The sequence below is a fragment of the Eptesicus fuscus genome, chromosome 13, assembly GCF_027574615.1.
Source record: "Eptesicus fuscus isolate TK198812 chromosome 13, DD_ASM_mEF_20220401, whole genome shotgun sequence".
Lineage (NCBI taxonomy): Eukaryota > Metazoa > Chordata > Mammalia > Chiroptera > Vespertilionidae > Eptesicus > Eptesicus fuscus.
In genome coordinates, this window is record NC_072485.1 from 6,627,788 (window position 1) to 6,649,347 (window position 21,560).

The 21,560-nt window shown below is 40.0% G+C and overlaps 1 protein-coding gene across 2 annotated transcripts in view; it reads right to left on the minus strand.

Moving 5' to 3' along the window:
- ALG9 (ALG9 alpha-1,2-mannosyltransferase) overlaps positions 1-21,560 on the minus strand; it is a 102,236-nt gene that overhangs the window by 37,642 nt on the left and 43,034 nt on the right. For both annotated transcript variants that reach the window (XM_054724882.1, XM_054724883.1), the window contains 4 exons: positions 20,622-20,776; positions 19,457-19,586; positions 18,847-18,994; positions 17,596-17,725 (listed from right to left, as the gene is read on the minus strand). In XM_054724882.1, coding sequence (XP_054580857.1) covers positions 17,596-17,725; positions 18,847-18,994; positions 19,457-19,586; positions 20,622-20,776 — 563 coding nt within the window. The remainder of the gene's footprint in view (positions 1-17,595; positions 17,726-18,846; positions 18,995-19,456; positions 19,587-20,621; positions 20,777-21,560) is intronic.

The window sequence follows — 21,560 nt, forward strand, 5'->3', positions numbered from 1 at the left end:
AGATACCTGCCCTTTAAGGAGCTTACTACCAAAGATGGACAATACCAGATGAATAAACTTTAAGTGGCATTTACCCAATAGAATAAAGCAATTATGCCAAAGTATAAACACAAAGTAACAGGAAATTAATTTTTGAACATCCAGAGTAGGCAAAACATGCTCACAAAATCTTTTGCTATTATAATTTTCTCTACTTAATCAGTCAATTGACATTATGATCAATTTCTGGTACATACTTTGTGATATAAGAAGAGAGAATGACTTTTAAAATATTTTATATGTTTTATTGATTTCAGAGAGAGAGAGGGAGAGAAAGATAGAAACTTCAATAATGAGAGAGAATCATCAATTGGCTGCCTCTTGCACTCCTCCTACTGGGGATCCAACCAACAACCCGGGCATGTGCCCTGACCAGGAATCGAACCGTAACCTCCTGGTTCATGGGTCAATGCTCAACCACTGAGCCATCCCAGTCGAGCAGGAAGAGAGAATGATTTTTAAAGTCAAACCTTCCACAGTTATTCTCTTCACTCAAATATTATAAATTCAGTAGATGAAGCTCTACCCTTGTTACTATTTGCATCAACCTATGGAAATGGATTGAAGAAGGTGACTAATTTTCTGATGAATCTTACGTTGGGTTTCAATGGGTAATTTTGTTAACTTATTTGAAATTCTGCAAAATCCCAAAATATTAGCATATTAAAATATTAAAAGAAAAATGTATTCAGGAGTAGGGGTTATTTATGTACTATTTCTTTTATTAACATAGACTAGAGGCATGGTGCACGAAATTTGTTCACGGGGAGAAGGTGTCCCTCAGCCCAGCCTGTACCCTCTCCAATCTGGGACCCCCTGAGGGATGTCCGACTGCCTGTTTAACAGGGATCGGGCCTAAATGGGCAGTCGGACATCCCTCTCACAATTCAGGACTTCTGGCTCCAAACTACTTGCCTGCCTGCCTGCTTGCCTAATTGCCCCTAACCGCTTCTGCCTGCCAGCCTGATCACCCCCTAACCACTCCCCTGCCAGCCTGATTGACGCCTAACTGCTCCCCTGCCGGCCCGATTGCCTCTAACTGCCCTCCCCTGCTGGCCTGGTCACCCCTAACTGCCCTCCCCTGCAGGCCTGGTCACCCCTAACTGTCCTCCCCTGCAGACCTGGTTGCCCCAACTGCCCTCCCATGCTGGCCTGGTCACCCCTAACTGCCCTCCCTTGCCAGCCTGGTTGCCCCTAACTGCCCTCCCCTGCCAGCCTGGTCGCCCCCAACTGTCCTTCCCTGCAGGCCTGGTCCTCCCCAACTGCCCTCCCCTGCTGTCCTGGTCACCCCTAACTGCCCTCCCCTGCTGTCCCGGTCACCCCTAACTGCCCTCCTCTGCTGACCTGGTCGCCCCTAACAGCCCTCTGCTGCCAGCCTGGTTGCCCCTAACACCCCTCCCCTGCCAGGTTGGTTGCCCTCAACTACCCTCCCCTGCAGGCCTGGTCCCTCCCAACTGCCCTCCCCTGCAGGCCTGGTCCCCCCCTCCCCAACTGCCCTCCCTTGCAGGCCTGGTCCCTCCCAACTGCCCTCCACTGCTGGCCTAATCACCCACAACTGCCCTCCCTTGCCGGTCATCTTGTGGCGGCCATCTTGTGTCCACATGGGGGCAGCCATCTTTGACCACATGGAGGCAGCCATCTTGTGTGTTGGAGTGATGGTCAATTTGCATATTACCTCTTTATTATATAGGATAATTGAGGGTTGGTTATCTTACATGTGGTAAGATTAAAAAAGATTAATTTGACTTTTTAAAAAATAATTTTTTGATTTTTTTTTTTAGAGAGAGAAGAAGGGAGAGGGATAGAGAGATAGAAACATCGATGAAAGAAAAACATCATTGATCGGCTGCCTCCTGCATGTCCCCTACTGGGGATCAAGCCTGAAACCCTAGCATGTACCCTGGCCAGGAATCGAACCAGTGGCCTCTTGGTTCCTGGGCCAACGCTACACTGGCTGAGCTAATTGTACTTTTTGAAGGGAAATGGATAGTGCATAATTATTGGGAGATTGGGCATGGAAAAATTGTGTTGTAGTAAAAAAAATAAAAATATCAGTAGCTCTCCTTTGCTCAATCTGCAAGGAACTCCCATAGAAAACAAGATCTTTAGTCTGAAAAGTGGTTTGATAGACTACCTGGAGGAAAGATAGCAGAAAAGAATGGCATTATTGGAATAGCAAACTACCTTTGTAAAGACTCACAAGTGTAAGTGAAACAGACAGACTAGGTCAGTGGTTCTCAACCTTCCTAATACCGTGACCCTTTAATACAGTTCCTCATGTTGTGGTGACCCCCAACCATAAAATTATTTTCGTTGCTACTTCATAACTGTAATTTTGCTACTGTTATGAATTGTAATGTAAATATCTGTGTTTTCCAATGGTCTTAGGCTCTACAGCAGCGGTTCTCAACTTGTGGGTCACGACCGCTAGCACGGTCAAAACCGCTAGCACGGTCACCTAAGACCATCGGAAAACACAGATATTTATATTACAATTCATAACAGTAGCAAAATTACAGTTATGAAGTAGCAACGAAAATAATTTTATGGTTGGGGGTCACCACAACATGAGGAACTGTATTAAAGGGTCGCGGCATTAGAAAGGTTGAGAACTACTGGACTAAGTGGAAGAGCTTAAGTTAAGTGAGGCAGGCTGTGGCTCCCAGGCTTTGAATCAGAGTTTATATAAATGACCCTGACTGGGGAGTGAAGAAGCATCTGTGTAAAAACAGACCTGAAATAGCTAGAACAAAAGTATTCCATCTCCCTTCAACATGTGAAACTTGATAGGAAACCAGCTAAACACAAATCTGCCAAACACTAAACACTGACAATTCACATTAGAAACAAATGACAGAAGAAAGTATTTCAAGTTATTTTGAGGTCTAAGGTAGGAAACGGAATGTCTTTGAAGGAAAGAAATTGTATTTCCAATTTTTTTTTCAAGTTAAAGGTTGGGACTTTGGAAGAGAAAGATAATAAAAGTGAACAGTAAAGTATAAACAATAGTGTCAAATCTTAGGACTGTTTTTCTGGATTATATTTTATGGACTGGCAAGTGTCCAAATGCATCCCAAGACCAGAGTGAACATGCTTAGAGAACTTCCACCTAAATAAAAAAAATTTTAAGCTAAAATCTGAAAGGGGAGAAAAGAAACCACCCAGATGAAAATCATAAAATGAGACTCTCTAGTCTAAAAGATACAATATTAAAAACAAAGAAACACACAGAGAGAAGTAAAAATGAAATAATTTTCAGGATAATACAGAGAAGAGGTTTAGAAATAAAAACTTATGGCCTCAAATATCAATGAAGCATTTAAGCTGATATATTAAAAGAAAGCAAGACATAAAAGGCAAGAGCAGGTGCTTTTCCATACTGATCCTGCTAAGTCCAGCTAAAAACCCTGAATATTATGCCTGAAACAAACATAAGATGACTCTAAAAGGTAGAGGAAAGAAGGCAGACCAGCTAGGACCTTCACAAACCAAGACCAATACTTTTAGACAATAATCATTCCAGCAGAGATAATTAATATTATATGTCAACTTAGCTAGGCCACAATACCCAGATATTTGGTTAAACACCAGACTAGATCCGTGGTCGGCAAACTGCGGCTCGCGAGCCACATGCGGCTCTTTGGCCCCTTGAGTGTGGCTCTTCCACAAAATACCACGGCCTGGGCGAGTCTATTTTGAAGAAGTGACGTTAGAATAAGTTTAAGTTTAAAAAATTTGGCTCTCAAAAGAAATTTCAATCGTTGTACTGTTGATATTTGGCTCTGTTGACTAATGAGTTTGCCGACCACTGGACTAGATGTTGCTGTGATGCTTCTTTCCTTCCTTCCTTCCTTCCTTCCTTCCTTCCTTCCTTCCTTCCTTCCTTCCTTCCTTCCTTTTGTCTTTTTTTTTTATTGTTTAAAGTATTACATATAGTAGTACATATATCTCCTTTTTATTCCCCATTGACCTTCCCCCAGCCTCTCCTACCCCGTCGCATGCCCTCATCCCACCCCCCCAGTGTCTTGTGTCCATCTTTCTTTCTTTCTTTCTTTCTTTCTTTCTTTCTTTCTTTCTTTCTTTCTTTCTTTCTTTCTTTCTTTCTTTCTTTCTTTCCTTCTTTCCTTCCTTCCTTCCTTCCTTCCTTCCTTCCTTCCTTCCTTCCTTCCTTCCTTTCTTCCTCCTCTCTCTCTCTCTCTCTTTTTAATATATTTTTATTGACTTCAGAGAGGAAGGGAGAAGGAGAGAGACAGAAACATAAATGATGAGAGAGATTGATTGGCTGCCTCCTGCACACCCCACACTGGGGATTGAACTCATAATCCCAGCATGTGTCCTGACTGGGAATCAAACCATGACCTCCTGGTTCACAGGTCAACATTCAACCACTGAGCCACACCAGGCCTATGAAGGTATCTTTAGATGAGATTAACATTTCAATCAGTAAACTGTATAAAGCAGATTACTCTTCATGATGTGGATGGGCCTCATTTAATCAGTTGAAGACCATAAGAGAAAAAGTGAGATCACCTGAGGAAGAGAAAATTCTGCCTCCAGACTGCCTTTGGACTCGAGCTGCAACATCAGTTGTTACCTGGGTCTTCAGCCTGCCAACCTACCCAGCAGATTTCAGACTTACCCGCCCTTCAACTGTGAATAAATTCCTTAAAATAATCAATCTCTTTCTCTCTCATATGTGTGTGTATACACACACACACACACACACACACACACATACACACACACACACACACATTCTATTGGCCTGTTTCTCTGAAGAATTCTTACTAATACACCAGCTAAAAACACCCCCCACACACACACACACACATCAAAAAAATTGTCATCCCACCCACAGCTCTGTGAGTAAATGTCCAATGGAGAGCCTAGACTTCCACCTTCACCAGGCTGTAATGCTGGGCCCCTCCCCCTGGCCTGGATATTGTCAGAAAAGATGGAGCAGTAACCAGGACTTTCAACCCTGCTGGGCAGTAACAAGCCTCCTCCATCTACCACCGATGGCATCATTGGAAACCACACAGGAAGCCTGGACTTCCACTCTACTTGGCAGTAAGGAGGCACTCTTCCTCTTGCATGCTGAGGTGGTGTCAGAGAAGGCCTAGTGGAGAGTCAGGACTTTCACTACTGTCCCGTGGTAATGAGGTCACACCCCACCATGGTATCAGTGGAGGCTACATGGAGAGCAGTAACAAGGCACCCCCCTGCTCATCTCAGTCAAGGTGATATCAATAGAGGCCTAGTGGTGAACTCCGGCTGCCACCCAGCTATAACAAACATTCCTGTCCACCCTTGGTATCAGTGGAGGCCCAGTGAGGAATCTGGATTTCCAATCCCATCTGGCAGTAACAAGGAAACCCTCCCTTTCTCCCACCAGTGTAGGATTAGAGAGGTCAGCTAAAGCAGAAAGACTTAATAAGTTCCAGAGTCTAGTAACATAATACCCAGAATGTCCAGGTTTCAATGAAACCTTACTCATCATACCAAGAACCAGGAGGATCTCAACTTGCATGACAGATGATAACAAACAGATGCCAACAGAGATGATAGAGATGTTAGAATTATCTAACAAAGATTTTAAAGCAGCCGTGATAAAAACACTTCAATGAGCAATTACAAACATGCTCAAAACCAAAAAAAAAAATAGAAGAAAATCTCAGCAAAGAAATATGAGAAAAGCCAAATGGAAATTTTAGAAATGAAAAGGTCATAACTGAAATAAAAAACTCAGTAGATGTGCTCAACAGCAGAAAGCAGGTATCAGAGGAAAGAATCAGTGAACTGGAAAACAATAATAAAATTACACAACCTGAATAACAGAAAGAAAAAGAAATGGAAAAAAATTGAAGGGGGCTGGTGGAATGGTAACAAAAGGTAACAAAAGATCTAACATTCATGTCATTGAGTCCCAGGAATCAAGAGAGAGAGCAGGACTGAAATAGTGGCTGAAAGCTCCCCAAATTTGGCAAGACACTTAAACTTATGGAATCAAGAAGCTGAGTGAACCCTAATCATTCTATTAATTTTTTAAAATCTACATTATCTTCTTATGAATTTCTAGGAGCTCTTATTTTCCAATTGTTCCCTTTCAAAGCATATGTTTTTGTCTTATGGTCCCCAAACTTTTTTTTTGTCCTATCAGAGAACATCCTAATATATAAAAAGCCAGGGGCCACCATGACTGAAACAACTGGACGGACGACCGAACAGCAGGCTGCATGGGCTACAAGGCCAGCAGGGGGGGTTAGTGTGGGACAACCAAACGACTGAAGAGCAGGCTGCGTGGGGTGACCAAGCTGGCAGGGGGGAGCAGTTGGGAGCAATCAGGCTGGCAGGGGGGGAAGCAAAAGGGGACAGCTGGGGGCAACCAGGTCGGCAAGGGGGGGCAGTGAGGGGCAACCAGGCCAGCAGGGGGGGGCAGTTAGGGGCAACCAGGACGGCAGGGGGGACAGTTGGGGTGACCAGGCTGGCAGGGGGGGCAGTTGAGGGTGACCAGGCTGGCGGGGGGGGGGGGAGGAGGGAGGAGGCAGTTGGGGTAATCAGGCAGGCAGGCAGGTGAGCAATTAGGAGCCAGCAGTCCCTGATTGTGAGAGGGATGTCTGACTGCCAGTTTAGGCCCGATCTCTGGGATTGGGCCTAAACCAGCAGTCGGACATCCCCCAATGGGTCCCGGATTGGAGAGGGTGCTGGCTGGGTTGAGGGGATTCTCCTTCCCATGCATGAATTTCATGCACCAGGTCTCTAGTTAATTATAAAAGTTTAAAAATGTTTTCATTTTCCTACATTGTTTATTTCTCCCAATTTCATTTTTTAATATATATTTTTTTATTGAAAGGAGAGGGAAAGATAGAAACATTGGGGATCGAGCCCACAACCCAGGCCTGTGCCCTGGCCAGGAATCAAACCTTGACCTCCTGGTTCATAGGTTGCGGCGCTCAACCACTGGGCCACTCCAGCTGGGCCCCAATTCCCTTATTTTCCCATGATTTTTTTTTTTTTCTTGCTAGAGACTTTTCTTAAATGACTGGAGACTATGCTTTCTGCCACCTTTGTATTTTCAGCACACAGCCAGGAGCAAGAAAAAGTTCCTGACGTTAAATAAATGGGTGGATGGATAAACCAATAAAGGAACAGAATCAGAAACATTTAAAAATGATTAAGAATAAAAGAGGCCCAAAGATTGGAGGTAAGTGATCTGTGCTGACAGAATTTACAGGTCACTGTCTTCTGAAGCCAGTGACTCAACACTGCTGGGAATGCCCATGCCAACAGGTCGCTTCTGGCACACTGACTAAACAGAAAGGCCTTTTGTCCAAACCTCAACAATAGGCAAATTACTTAGCTTTATTTAAATTTTCATTTAATTCTTAAACTCCTCTCCTGAATAGTCTATTTGCCACAGCAACATCCTCTTTTACTTCTAGGTTTAAAAAAAATTTTTCCTCAGAGCTTGGAATAGGTAAGCCACATTCATTTATTTGAAATAATCTAGATCTAGTTTGCAGAAAGAGCAGCAAAAGTAGTCTTAGATATGACTGAAATAACAGAGATTCTATCTCCCAATTGAAAGTTGAAGTTCTTGTCCTCAAAGACAGGAAACCAGAGGTTAATGGCAGCATGCTCAGCGTTGTTTGCAAAGCACACTAAAGGCTTCTTGATGGTTTCAAAGATTTGATATTGGTAGCCCTTATTGTGGTTGTTTTTTTAAATAATGAAAGTAAAATATGACCATAAAGTATTTTAAGATGCATTTTAAAAGTCAACAATAATCTTACCATCAAAGAAAACCACCATTAATCTGTTAGCCTATGTTCCAGGCTTTTTTCTCTACAGATACAAATTTTTCCTCACAAAATCTGATAATGCTAAATATACTGTTTTACTGTGACTATCTTTAGTTTGACATTTCTCAGTTTGACTCCCTGGTAACACTAAGTGACTACTGCCCCTTAGGTTGAAGAGTCAGAGTCAGAAAGAAAAGTTTCTTCTCTCAATTTTATCAGCATCTCACAGTGCAAACTCATAGACCACACGCCATAACCACCTCATCTACAATTCAAAAGACTTGATTTAAATCTGCCTTAAAGTGTAACCAAAGAGCTCATTTTTTACATCTTCAGATTTAATCACTTTCTTACATCAAAAATAACAAAATTGTAGGGTAACATTAACACATGATCATGAAACAAAAATGTGTTTCATTTCATTAGTCACTGGCTACATATCAACCAGCTGTCGAAGCTAAAAATATGCCATGGTGTAAAATTTTGTAAAATACAAGCATTTAGGACTCATTTTGAAAGAAATGTGACTTTTTTCAGTTCCTAACAGCCCACTAGAAGCTCTGAAGAAGAACAAATCAGCACCTCCAAACCACAAGAAAAAAGACGGCGGTGGGGAAATTCAAACTAATTTGATCACCGACATCACATTGTTTACATCTCATCAATAAATGTCTGTTAAGAATGACAATTTAATATCACCTCAGATATAAATAAAAAAACATTCTAAAAAAAAAAAAAAAAGGCCTGCTACAGAGGTCCATACATCAATACTAAAAGGTGAGCATTTTGTTGGGAGAGGAGTGGGTCAAGGGGAGTTGGGCAATAATGAATCTTCTTGCAGGTTTCCTCACCAGCTGTTATAGAGATCCTGCCCGGCAAGGCCTCTGCAGTGATATCTTCTCAGTCTCAAACACCAATACCACACTCGGGGAGCATGACACAGCACAGGGTGCACCTGAAAGACGCCCATCTCTTTTGGGACAGAGGCAGCATTTAGACTTCCACCTCTGGTCATTAAGTCCCATGGCCCAGCAATCATGTCTCAAGATAAGCTTTGCCACCATAAAATATTTGATTAGAAAACAGGTAATGGAATAAGATAAAATCTAAACACTGCAACTGGATTTCAGGTATAGTTACAGTACAATGAAGAGAGATATAAAGCTATTTCAAGGGTCTTGGAAACTCACAAGGTCATATAAGAGAACACACTTCATTCAATTCCATTAAAGAATCACCGGTTCTCCTGACTCCCAACCCAGTGCTCTTGCCACTACATCGTTTTCCTGGCCATCAGTTTTCTCCTACGGTATTCCCTCTTTCTGAAATAGAACACTTGGGCCTAGGAGGAAACATTTGATAGGGAAATTTTCCAGTATTTTCTTGGCTTTTCATTTCTTTTTTTATATATAGTCCAATTAATCTTAAAAAGTAGCATAGACTGTCTTATAGATTTATTCTCTCCCATTCAGCCCTGCTAAATATATATTTGTCAATGAAATCTTTAAATTCATGAGTAAAAATTTACAGCACTGTAACAATGTAAACTTACAGGTAAAATTTTTTGGTCATTCAGTGGAACATCATGGAAACATGATTTAATTTCTAAATGGCAACACAATAGATACTAGGGAATTAATTTCAAAGAAGCATTTTGAATAGCATTCACTTAAATTCTTAGTGAATTCCAATCTTATTCTACTGCACATATTATAGCAATTTGAATCTGCTGCTTTGATAATCAAGGCTGAGAACAATTAAGTAAAACTACAGAGCAATTTGTTTTCTCCTCCAATAAGGAACTCTAAAAAGGATAGGAGAAGGGATTAAAAGAGAGAGAAAAAGAAAAGGGAGTGGATCCTACTCATTTCTATTAATTGATGAAGAAAATAATTATTACATATAGTACCTGGCATATATATAACAGAGCTCTAGAAATGGAAAGTAACTTTGAAAAAAAGCAACGTTCCGCCTCTTAAGATCAACTCAGTTATCAAAGAATGATTAACCATTGCATGAGAACATATAGTCAAGTGATATAACATATGATATAAACTGTACGTGGCTTTGGAAGTCAGAGGAGGTGTGAAAAGGATATTGGGGAATCCTGAAAACAAGCTTCTTATCCTAGGACTAACCTTTGTCATGTTACAACCTCTCTGAGCCTCAGGTTCCTCACCCATAAAATGAAGAGATCATAGACTTTATAATATCTTAAGTTCTCTTCCAAGTCCATAATTCTTTCCATTGTTAAATGGTAAAAGCAAGGATAAGGAAGAACAAGATATGGAAAGCTTTGACTGAATATACAGTCAGTTTTGTTGTACCACATTTTGAAAATGCAAATTTGTTCTAATGCCAACTGATGTATTAGGAAACAATTTGAGCACAATTTAATATTTGCATTTGCTTATCTATCATTTTATTCACAAGAAAAACAGTGAATACAGAAAACTGCACACAGTTGAACCATTCAACATGAGAATATGCAAAGTGCATGCAAAAACAACTCAAAGATCTCCCAGCTTCTTCAGTTCACTGTGTGTTAAGAGCCACATCCATCATATTTGATATTATAACTTTCTGTCATATTTCAAAGAACCCTTTCACTAGTTCACAAGCTGAAAACCTTCCAACATCACTTCCACAAGCAAACTTGAGGTCTTTTGCAAGGTCAACAAAACGTATCTTCTAAATTCAGACCTGGATTCTGGCTGAAAATCTTGGCATGTATCATTGTAAAAATGTCGCCTGCTCAATAATGGAATGTTCAATAACTACTCAATACTTGCCATGGAAGAATATAAAACCAAAATTATTTCTGCAATCTATATATATAAGAGCCTAATATGCAAAGTGTCCCCTCGCAAGTTTGACCAACCAGGAGTTCGATCACTCACTATGACATGTGATGACCACCAGGGGGCAGCGTGGAAGAAGGAAGGCCCTGACCGGCAGCTGGCAGCTACTAGGGACCCTACCCGTGCATGATTTTTGGGCACTGGGCCTTTAGTTAGTTGTAACAATGCAGTAGAAACCACAGAACCTTTATAAACACTCCTTCCTAATTCCTGGTAAACTCAGAGGTAAAGGAGGCTAGTGAAATAAAGGAGGTCACACGTGTTAACTAGTCAGACTAGAAACAGGAGACAGACCCAAGTCACTTAGCACTGAAGGATTGGCTCTCCCTTCACTGAGAGACAAGGGGCAGATAAAAATAATGTTGCTATTTAGCATGCTCAGGAAAGAAAGATAACATTATGACTTTGCCTTTTTGAATGAACCCAGATTTAAAAACCAGGACTGATACCAGAAGTAACAAGCATAAATGTAGTACAGCATGGCCTCCTTTGTGTTGGGCAAAGTTATTTAGCCATTACAGTCTTTTTTTTTTTTTTTTTAATTATATTTTATTGATTTTTTTTACAGAGAGGAAGGGAGAGAGATAGAGAGTTAGAAACATCGATCAGCTGCCTTCTGCACACCCCCCACTGGGATGTGCCCGCAACCAAGGCACATGCCCTTGACCGGAATCGAACCTGGGACCTTTCAGTCCGCAGGCTGACGCTCTATCCACTGAGCCAAACCGGTTTCGGCTACCATTACAGTCTTGATCCTGGCACCATTTCTTAAAAACTACAGCACTATTTAAAAAATATATTTTTTTATTGATTTCAGAGAGGAAGAGAGAGGTTAGAGAGAGATAGAAACATAAATGATGAGAATCGTGGATCGGCTGCCTCTTGCACCCCCCCGCCCCCCCGCCACTGGGGATCGAGCCTGCAACCTGGGCATTGAGCCCACAACCTGGGCATGTGCCCCGAGTGGGAATTGAACAATGACCTCCTGATTCACAGGTCGATGCTCAACCACTAAGCCATGCCAGCTGGGCTACAGCACTATTTTAAAAAATAGTTGAGATTTTTGTTTACATATAAATATGTTATATATGTATATAAGAGAAAAAAGTAAAAGGAAAAAACATCAAAGTGCTAACAGCTTAATATGTATTTAATGAGATTATAGATGATTGTTTTTCTTATTGACAGCTTTCATTATTTTATAAATAAATGTGTATTACCTTTACCATCAGAGGAAAACAAAATCTTTTAAATAATATTTTTATTGATTTTTCTTTTTTTTTAGAGAGAGAAGAAGGAAAAGGGTGAGAGAGAAACATCGATGTGATAAACATCAATTGGCTGCCTCCTTCACGCCCCCTACTGGGGATGGAGCCTGAAACCTGGGCATGTGTCTTTTCAGGGAACCGAACCAGCAACCTTTCAGTGCACGGGATGATGCCAAGCCAAATGAACCACACCAGCCAGGGCAACAAATATCTTTTTAAACAGTTAACTAGAAACAAATGAATTCCTGATCACAGTACATGTAGAATTCACAATAAACCATCAGACCTCTCTTCTACTTTCCAAAGGCCAAAGGTGAGTGGACTGGATCTGGAGGGCATTCCCCCACCTGCAGGAAAATTCAAAGAGAACCCTGCAGGGACACTCTCAACAGGAAGGAGATGAGCACAGTGACAGCCACTGTACACTCAGCAGATTGTCTGAGTTGTTTGTCCCTGCTTTGATCACCAGCATTTTGGTGACTCCTATAAGTATTCTAAAAAACTTCACCTTCTGAGTATAGCTAACATAGAGCCACTTAACCAAATTTAACCGTGTCTGGCGGCAGAGAACATGGAAATAAGATCTAACTAGAGACAAGTGCCTAAAGCCTAAGAAATATACACAAGGCCACTGGAGATTTTATAGTCAGCTTTCTTTACATCACTATAGTCAACATCACTAGCTCAGCGATGATCAACATTCATCCCTCCAGCAAGAAATGATGTATAGGCTAACTAGTGGATATACAGCACTATCCTGGATGCTGTAGTGAATACAAAAAAAATAAGGTACAGTGATTCTATTTATAGCAGTTACTATCTGATGGGGAAAGATATTACATACATATCAGAGATATTTCAATAACATAAGACAACAAAATTAAATGGCTAAATGAGCTGTGCAGATAAATATTTAAGGGACTTAGCCTTTTGCACTTGTATGTCGAGTGTGACTCGACACGGTTAGCATCGGTAGCAGCTCGTATGTCGAGCCACACTCGACACGTAGTTTCACCACACTCGACACGTAGAAGGGGGATTTTTGTCTATTTTTCCAGTATCTTTTCTTGTTTTCATTAGCATGAAAGGACAAGTAAAATGTAAATGCCGTCTCAACTGATGCCACCACCTAAGCTTATCTTTTGCATGGGCAGCAATCTTGAGTAGGAGGGTCCAAGGCATGAGTCGTTGCATCATGCCTTTTTGAGCTTGCATCATCTTCCCTTGGTAAAGAACCTTCCTTATCTTTTTGTCTCCTAGGTTTGTTTAGGTTTCTATTAGCATATCACAGATGTTGTCATGACACAGGGTTTAGTTGGATGATTGGTTTGCCCCCTAGCAGTCTGAGTGAATTTCCCCTCCTCAAGATGGATAAGTTTTCCAAAGACATAGAAAGCAGCGATGATGCATTTTACTTCGAAAACGAAGAAAAAAGTGAAAAATGTAATAGTGACAAAAGTGAGTTCTCCGAGGATGCGAGTGGAGATGATGAACAAATCGCTGGTCCTAGTGGAACTAGAGAAAGGAAAAAGTCCCTTGCTTTGGCCCAAAGATCTGGCTGAAAGTACTGACAGTGACAGTGACATTGAATTCATAAAGGCAAAACGAAGACGCACAATTGTTTATTCGAGTGAGAGTGATGGAGATATAGGTGATATCATTGAGAATTCGGGTATTAGACCCAGTGAAAGTTACGTTTCTAGGGGAAAACAGGAAAAAGAAAAGTGGACATCTACATCTGTGAATGACAAAGAGCCTAGCAGAATCCCTTTCTCCACTGGTCAGTTACATGTTGGACCTTAAGTTCCTTCTGGATGTGCCACACCAATAGACTTTTTTCAGTTGTTTTTTACTGAGACGTTGATAAAAAATATAACGGATGAGACAAATGAGTATGCTAGGCATAAAATTAGCCAGAAAGAACTATCCCAGCGATCCACTTGGAATAATTGGAAAGATGTGACAATAGAGGAAATGAAGGCTTTTCTTGGTGTAATACTAAATATGGGTGTATTGAATCACCCCAACTTGCAGAGTTATTGGTCCATGGATTTTGAGTCTTATATACCATTTTTTTCTGTTTTCAAAAGAGAAAGGTTCTTGCAAATATTTTGGATGTTACACTTGAAAAACGACCAAAAGTCAAGTAAAGATTTGAGAACAAGAACCAAGAAGGTAAACTGCTTCTTGTCATACCTTGAAATGAAATTAGGGAGAGATTCGGTCCTGGAAGAGAGATTGCTGTTGATGAGGCTGTTGTTGGTTTCAAGGGAAAGATACACTTCATCACATATAATCTTAAAAAGCCAACAAAATGGGGTATTCGTTTATATGTCCTCTCAGATTCAAAATGTGGTTACGTACATTCATTTGTCCCTTATTATGGAGGAATAACATCTGAAACGTTGGTGAGACCTGATCTCCCTTTTACTAGCAGAATAGTTTTAGAGCTTCATGAAAGATTGAAGAACTCAATACCTGGTTCTCAAGGTTATCATTTCTTCACTGACAGGTATTACACTAGTGTCACTCTTGCAAAGGAATTGTTCAAGGAAAAAACACACTTGACAGGGACAATAATGCCCAATAGGAAAGATAATCCACCTGTTATCAAACATCCAAAGCTAATGAAAGGAGAGATGGTGGCTTTCAGGGATGAAAATGTAATGCTTCTTGCGTGGAAAGACAAGAGGATAGTCACAATGCTCAGTACATGGGACACTTCAGAGACTGAGTCTGTGGAAAGGAGAGTGCATGGTGGTGTGAAGGAAATAGTTCTCAAACCCAAGGTCGTGACCAACTATACAAAGTTTATGGGGGGTGTTGATATAGCTGATCACTACACAGGCACATACTGTTTTATGAGGAAGACTCTAAAATGGTGGCGTAAATTGTTTTTCTGGGGGCTTGAGGTCAGTGTTGTAAACTCCTATATATTGTACAAAGAATGCCAAAAAAGAAAAAATGAAAAACCGATAACGCATGTGAAATTTATTAGGAAACTAGTACATGATCTTGTTGGAGAATTCAGAGATGGTACACTAACTTCCAGGGGTAGATTATTATCCACTAACTTAGAGCAACGTTTAGATGGAAAGCTCCATATAATCACACCTCACCCTAACAAAAAACACAAAGATTGTGTTGTTTGTTCTAACAGAAAAATCAAAGGAGGAAGAAGAGAGACGATTTATATTTGCGAAACATGTGAATGTAAACCAGGTCTTCATGTGAGTGAATGTTTCAAAAAATATCACACCATGAAAAATTATAGATATTAAAATTACTCTTTGAATGTATCAATAATTTGAAATACAAAAAAATCCAAATAAATAAGTTTGTATGAAAAGAAACTCCAGTTTTTTATTCTACTGCCGCGCTTCGTAAAATCTGGGGTATTTAAAAAATTAAATCCCAAGTAGAATAAAGAAATCGAGAAAAAAGCAAGTGAGTGCAAAGGGCTAAGAAGGATTGCTCACTATGGACTTATAGTTGGGAAAGATTTCAGAGAAGAAGAGAATGTTGCTAGTATCAGAAGGAAGATAAGTGTGGTCATTCAGATAAGCAAAGTCATTGGAATAGAAAAGGCAATGATTTCCGTGCCAAAGCTGAGCCGGCCTGGGGGTGCCCGCAGGGTAGCAAGGGCTCCCCGTCTAGGTGAGCCCGATCTGCCAGTCCCTGGGACTCCTGAGATATCTATCTGTCCCTCTCCCACCCATACACACACCACACACGTCCACACACACCCCTCTCACTTCTTTACTCCGTCATACTCTCGCCTTCCCTGCCATCCTGTCAGCTGCCATGTTCCATAATATTTCCTTAATATTACACAAATGCCTGTAGGTTCTATAATGATATTTCCACTTTAACTTCTTATATTGGTAATTTGTGTCTTTGCTCTTGATCAGTCTAACTAGAGATTAACTAATTTTATTGATATTTTTAAAGATAAGCATAATATGTATGATTTCCTTAATTTCAAGTGTACCGAGATTTCTTTTATGGTTGAACATATAGTCTAGGTTTGTAAACGTTTTATATTCTCTTAAAAGGCAATGATGAGTCTGGATGAACTAAAATAAAAACCAGGTTAGGGAACAATAAAAGTAAGGAAGGAGAGATAGATTCAGGCGGATTTTAAATCCTCTTAAGTGGTTCCTTTAAATATAATCCATCTCATAAGCCATTAACTGATTAAGAACATTTGTGGGAAAATCAATGTATCAAACACTATGCTTAATATATCAGAAAGATATAATATCTGATTTCATAATAATCTTCCAAAGTAGGTATCATTACTGCCATTTTCCAGATAGAAACTGAAATTAGTTAAACAAAGAAATTAACTAATTTGCCAAAGATCACCAAGATAAGCAACAGAACTGGGATTTGAACTCAGAACTGACTCCAAAGCCCATGCTCTTTTTTGACTACCCTATGCTAGCTCTTCCTAAAACATCACTCAATTTATATCTTCCCCATCATAGTGTATTCTCCCACTCTTAAGTATCCAGTGTCCCCATGGTAATGTGATCCCCTGTACATCAAAGCCTGCTCTCAGCTAAAATGAGAATCACCAATAAGTTTACCCTGCCCAGAGCTACTTGATATTGTTACGGGAATCAGAGGCTTAAATTAGAAGGAAACTCTAATACAAGCACTTAGGGGCATACATACCGTATTTTCCGGCGTATAAGACGACTGGGCGTATAGAAGATTTTCCTGGGTTCAAAAGTCGTCTTATACGCCGGAAAATACGGTATCTTACCTTCTCAGAGGGCCAGACCAAGTTTGTGCCTTATGATGTTCACTTTCATAGCTTATAGCTAACGCTCACACAACAAGAATCTCATTCATAAGCCCTGAGGGTCTCCTTCGAAGTCTAACCAGCCCCAGTCCAGGAGACAAAGGCCAGATGTGGCTGCCAGTGTGCTTTGGAAGGGAACTGGGACCTGGTGTTTCACATTTCAAGTATATGACATAAGAAAACCTAAACAAAATGTATTTGACATTTAAATTGTTCAATGTTGCCCAAAAATGTACTTTCTAATAATTCTATAAAATAATATTTTACTGACTCTGGGAACCAGGAGTACTATCTTTATTGCTCTCACCTTTTCCACAATCAAGGATTTTACTGGTACCAAATGGTGTCATCTTTCAAAGACACTGAAATAAAACCCACAATGAATCTCAGAGTGAGTGAAGATGAGTAGGTAGAAGAGTGCAGTCCTGAGAGGCATTGCTCCATGGATGGGCTGTGAAAATAGCCCTCACTGACTGTCCATTTGCTAAAACCAGGATATACTACTAGTTAGGTCAAAGGTCTACTGGTAACTTGAGGGAATGAAAGAGTTTCAGAATGTATTTTAAAATGATGATTCAAATTCAACATATAAAAATTTCCAGCCCAGATCAGAAAATATATTGAGTTATATGTCTTACATAGAAAATAAAGGTGGTAATTTGAAAAATAATAGTGATCCTGTTCATTTTTTCTCAACAAAGTTGTTATAGCCCTCACCCCAAAGAAAACACTTTCTAAGAAATTCACAGTTTACCAACGTTCTAATATGTCTGCCAACAGCTTTTCAAAGCAGTAAAAAGAGAATGTCCCCTTACATATCTGGATGGCTCCTCTAGGTTCTGGTCGTTCATGTCAGTAGGAACAAGCCGGGTGGCCAGTGGTCCCTCCGCAAAAGGTTTTGGTAACTGACCCCTGAACTCTGATGGAATGAACTGAAGTTGCCAACTGTCAGAAACACAAATAAGGATAATAAGAAAAACACAGGGGGCTCATATTGCTAATGTTCTTGAAATAAACAAGCCCTCACACCTCCAAATCATGTAAAAAATATTTCATTTCACTTGGAAAAAAGATATATCTACTAAAACCTCAACCCGGGAGCATAGAGGCAGAGGTCACAATTCAGTCCAAACTCATTGAGAAATGTTAAACTAGAGGTCTCTCAACCCATTTCACCAACTCTCAGCAATAACTATGTAACCAAATATTCATACCATCAAACAACCAGAGAAGCACCAGTTTATTGCCAATTACCTGTTATCCGGATTAAAGCCAATTCATCGGGTATATAGAGAAAAGAGTGAAATGCAAAAACTCACTATGGGAGAAGGACTTGTTCCTAAGTAATCTTCAAAAATATCTTTAGTTATGAAACTATTTTATAACTAAAGGTAAAGTTAACACTTAATAAACAAGTATTAATTTAATTATTAATGGCTGATAACAGGATCTTTACCAAGCACAAGACACCACCAGTCCCCAAATGGAGGAAAATGACTCTTAACCTGACTTCCCTTTTCCCCAAATAGGACTCTTCTCCATCCAACTTCAGCAAATACAAGGAATCCCAGAACCTAGTAATGCTATCACATCAATACGGACAGCTTAAAGGAAAGTGGCACAGATGTCTTGACCACAGCTCCCCCTAGTGTCCATACATTGGTGGAAACCTTCCAGTGTTGTTAGATGACACATTTCTTCTCTAAAAAAACACTCTTCTTGCTAAAGCTTCTAGACCACTTTTAGAAGTGAATTAATATCAGATCCTATAGAAATTTAAATATGAATCCTTAGGAAGAGCCACTGGCAGGATCCCAGGGCCCAAAGTGGTTTTAGAATTCCCCAGAGCTCTGTGGTTAAGGGCAGTGCAAGGTGCACAACCAAACACAGCTTTCGGTCCACTGAACATAGGCAATGGGTGCACAGGGCAGGTCCCACAGCTCTCTGAGATGGTAATAGAAAAACTTTTTGTGAAAAACATCCCAAAAAAGAAAAATTAAGAAGACACTGCCATAGATTTGCTATTTTACTCCTTGATTTAAAACTCGGATTAAAGGACAACTTACTTATCGGGCAGAAGGAAGCTGCTAGGAAATCGATACCACTCTTTTCCTACACAGACATTAACAGGTCGACCTTCTGGGACAGTGTGGATGGTTGGGTCTGTAGCAATTCGGTAAAATTCTGGATACAAATCAAGGGGCCCATGATACCCTAGAAGGAAAAAAGTTGAAAGTTTTGTGAAAGCCAAAGATGAGTAACATGAGGTTCTGATATTTACTTACGATGCATGTTAATGTCCCATTTTTATTTATGTAAAATTAAAGATTATAAGAAAACATATAATATTAGGAATTGAGCCCCAAATCTAATCCTAAGTTTAAAACTTCCTTAATTCATCCTTTAAAAGGAAAAGGCATCCTTTGAAGGGAAAAAAGTCAATAAGAATAGAGAAAAAAAAATTACAGGTAATCACACTAAAAGGAATTCTCAATCTTCTCTTCAATCCTAAAATACAAGAGTCACATCCCAGTCTTAATATTTAAGTCCACAGGCCACCCTATAGAAAAGTCCTCCTCCCAGCTTAAGTTGAGTTGTACTAACAATCACACATTAAGCAAAACCCAAAATGAATTGCCTCATGAGTATGGGTTAAGACATTCTCAGTACACCTACCTCTGAACAGGGCTACCGAGCGAGAAAAGGATAAGAGTCCAAACAGGAAGAGTGATCCTAACGCCAGCCAATTTGAGGTCACAGTGTAATGTTCTAGGCGGTACCTCTGAAACACGAAGTGGTAGCATTTCTAGAAGGAAAGAAAACTACTGAAAAAAAAAAAGATATACCTTCCAGAGTATACATAATTAGAAGACATCATAGCAAAACCAAGATGGAAAAAGCAGCAAAAGAGGTTCTATCAAAGGTCTCAGAATTTGCAAACATTTAGTGAGGGACCCACTCCAAATTCTAAGATAAAAACTATTTTAGGGTCAGCCTGGCCAGAGGGTTTCTCAAGAATGAAATCTCAGTAACTTCATAGGAGAATTTTTTGGATATTTCTTTAGTTCTTTAAATGCTAATAATTTATTTTTAAAAAGTATGAAATGTCCAGATTAGGCAAATCTACAGAGACACGAAATAGATGAATGGCAGCTATGGCTGGGGAGATATGGGAAAGGGGGGTGACAACAGTGAAAGAGTACCGTTTCTGAGGTGATGAAACTGTTCTAAAATTGACGTATTTGTGGGTATACTAAAAACCACTGAACTGTATACTTTAAATGGGTAAACTGTATGGTTTATGTCTCCATAAATCTGTTCAAGAGAAAACCTCTTACCCTAATTATTCTTTCCTGTCACTTGCAAATGGTAGCAGAGGTCAAAAAAGAGTCTGGAGGCTTCTGAGGCCATAAAGAGACAGTCAAGATTAATTCTAACAGGGAATTGATCTAAACTGGTTTTAACTGCCTGATGTTATTTCAAACAGTTGAGCAAGTTTTATTCTGATCTCACTGTTGAAGAGCAGACATTCTATTAGCTCTGCTGGGGTACCACCATTCTATGGGAGGCCCAGACAATGATTTAAAAATATTTGGATTCTTATTGGCAACAGAGACAAATAACTCACAAGTCAACACTGCAAAAATGTAATCAGCAAAAAAAGAGTACAATCAACAGCTAAGCGAGCACTACATTAAAGCCTTCATAACATAATCTGTATCAGGTTTAATGTATGGTTAAAATATCTTCAGTGGAAGCATTTTGGAATTTGCGTGTAAGCTTTAGAACAATTCAAAAAGTGAAGCAGAATGAAGCAGATATCTATTTCCCTGAAACTCACCTGAAGTGCAGAAAGGGCCACAGCGCCACAGAGACATATAAGTGGATATATAGGGAAAAGAAATCGCTCTTCTTTGTGAGGCTGGGTGAAGAAAATTATAAACCAAATATACATTGGAGCCAAGGTAAGCCAATATGGGTGGCCTAAATTCTGGACTGTAAAACACAGAAAAATATCCGCCTTTCACCATATTAGAAAACAACATATTGAGTTTCAATGTTCTCTTGATCTCAAACATGAAAATATGCTCTAGGGCACCCCATAAAACGTTTCATTTCTTGTGTTCACACTTTCTCCGATGCAGTAAAGGAGTTGACTAAAAAGAGGTATATACTCTTTAGCTCTCCCAAGAGATCCAACATGGAAAGGGAGGCACAATACTGGATCTGGCTAGAATAAATGGAAGTCAGGTGAATGGGCAATAGAGATTCATTTATACACTGAATGAAGGGGAAAAAAGCCTTCTCTCTCTAATGAGTCCTGCCACTCGGACTAAAGGTTCCTGAGATTAACCAAAAGCATAACATAAACTCATTTTTTGGGTTTTAATTCCTATGTTCTTTTTATTTTATTTTATTTTTTATTTTTTTAAATATATTTTATTGATTTTTTTACAGAGAGGAAGAGAGAGGGATAGAGAGTTAGAAACATCAATGATAGAGAAACATCGATCAGCTGCCTCTTGCACAACCCTACTGGGGATGTGCCCACAACCAAAGCACATGCCCTTGACCGGAATCGAACCTGGGACCCTTCAGTCCGCAGGCCGACGCTCTATCCTCTGAGCCAAACCGGTTTCGGCCCTATGTTCTTTTTAATATGTTACTCTTCTTACTTATAGACCAGTGGTCTGTTCAAATAGCTACATATTAAAGGGGGAAAAAAGAGCAGGATTCTTAAACACATCACTGTTTTTGTCAAACCACAAATAACAAAGAG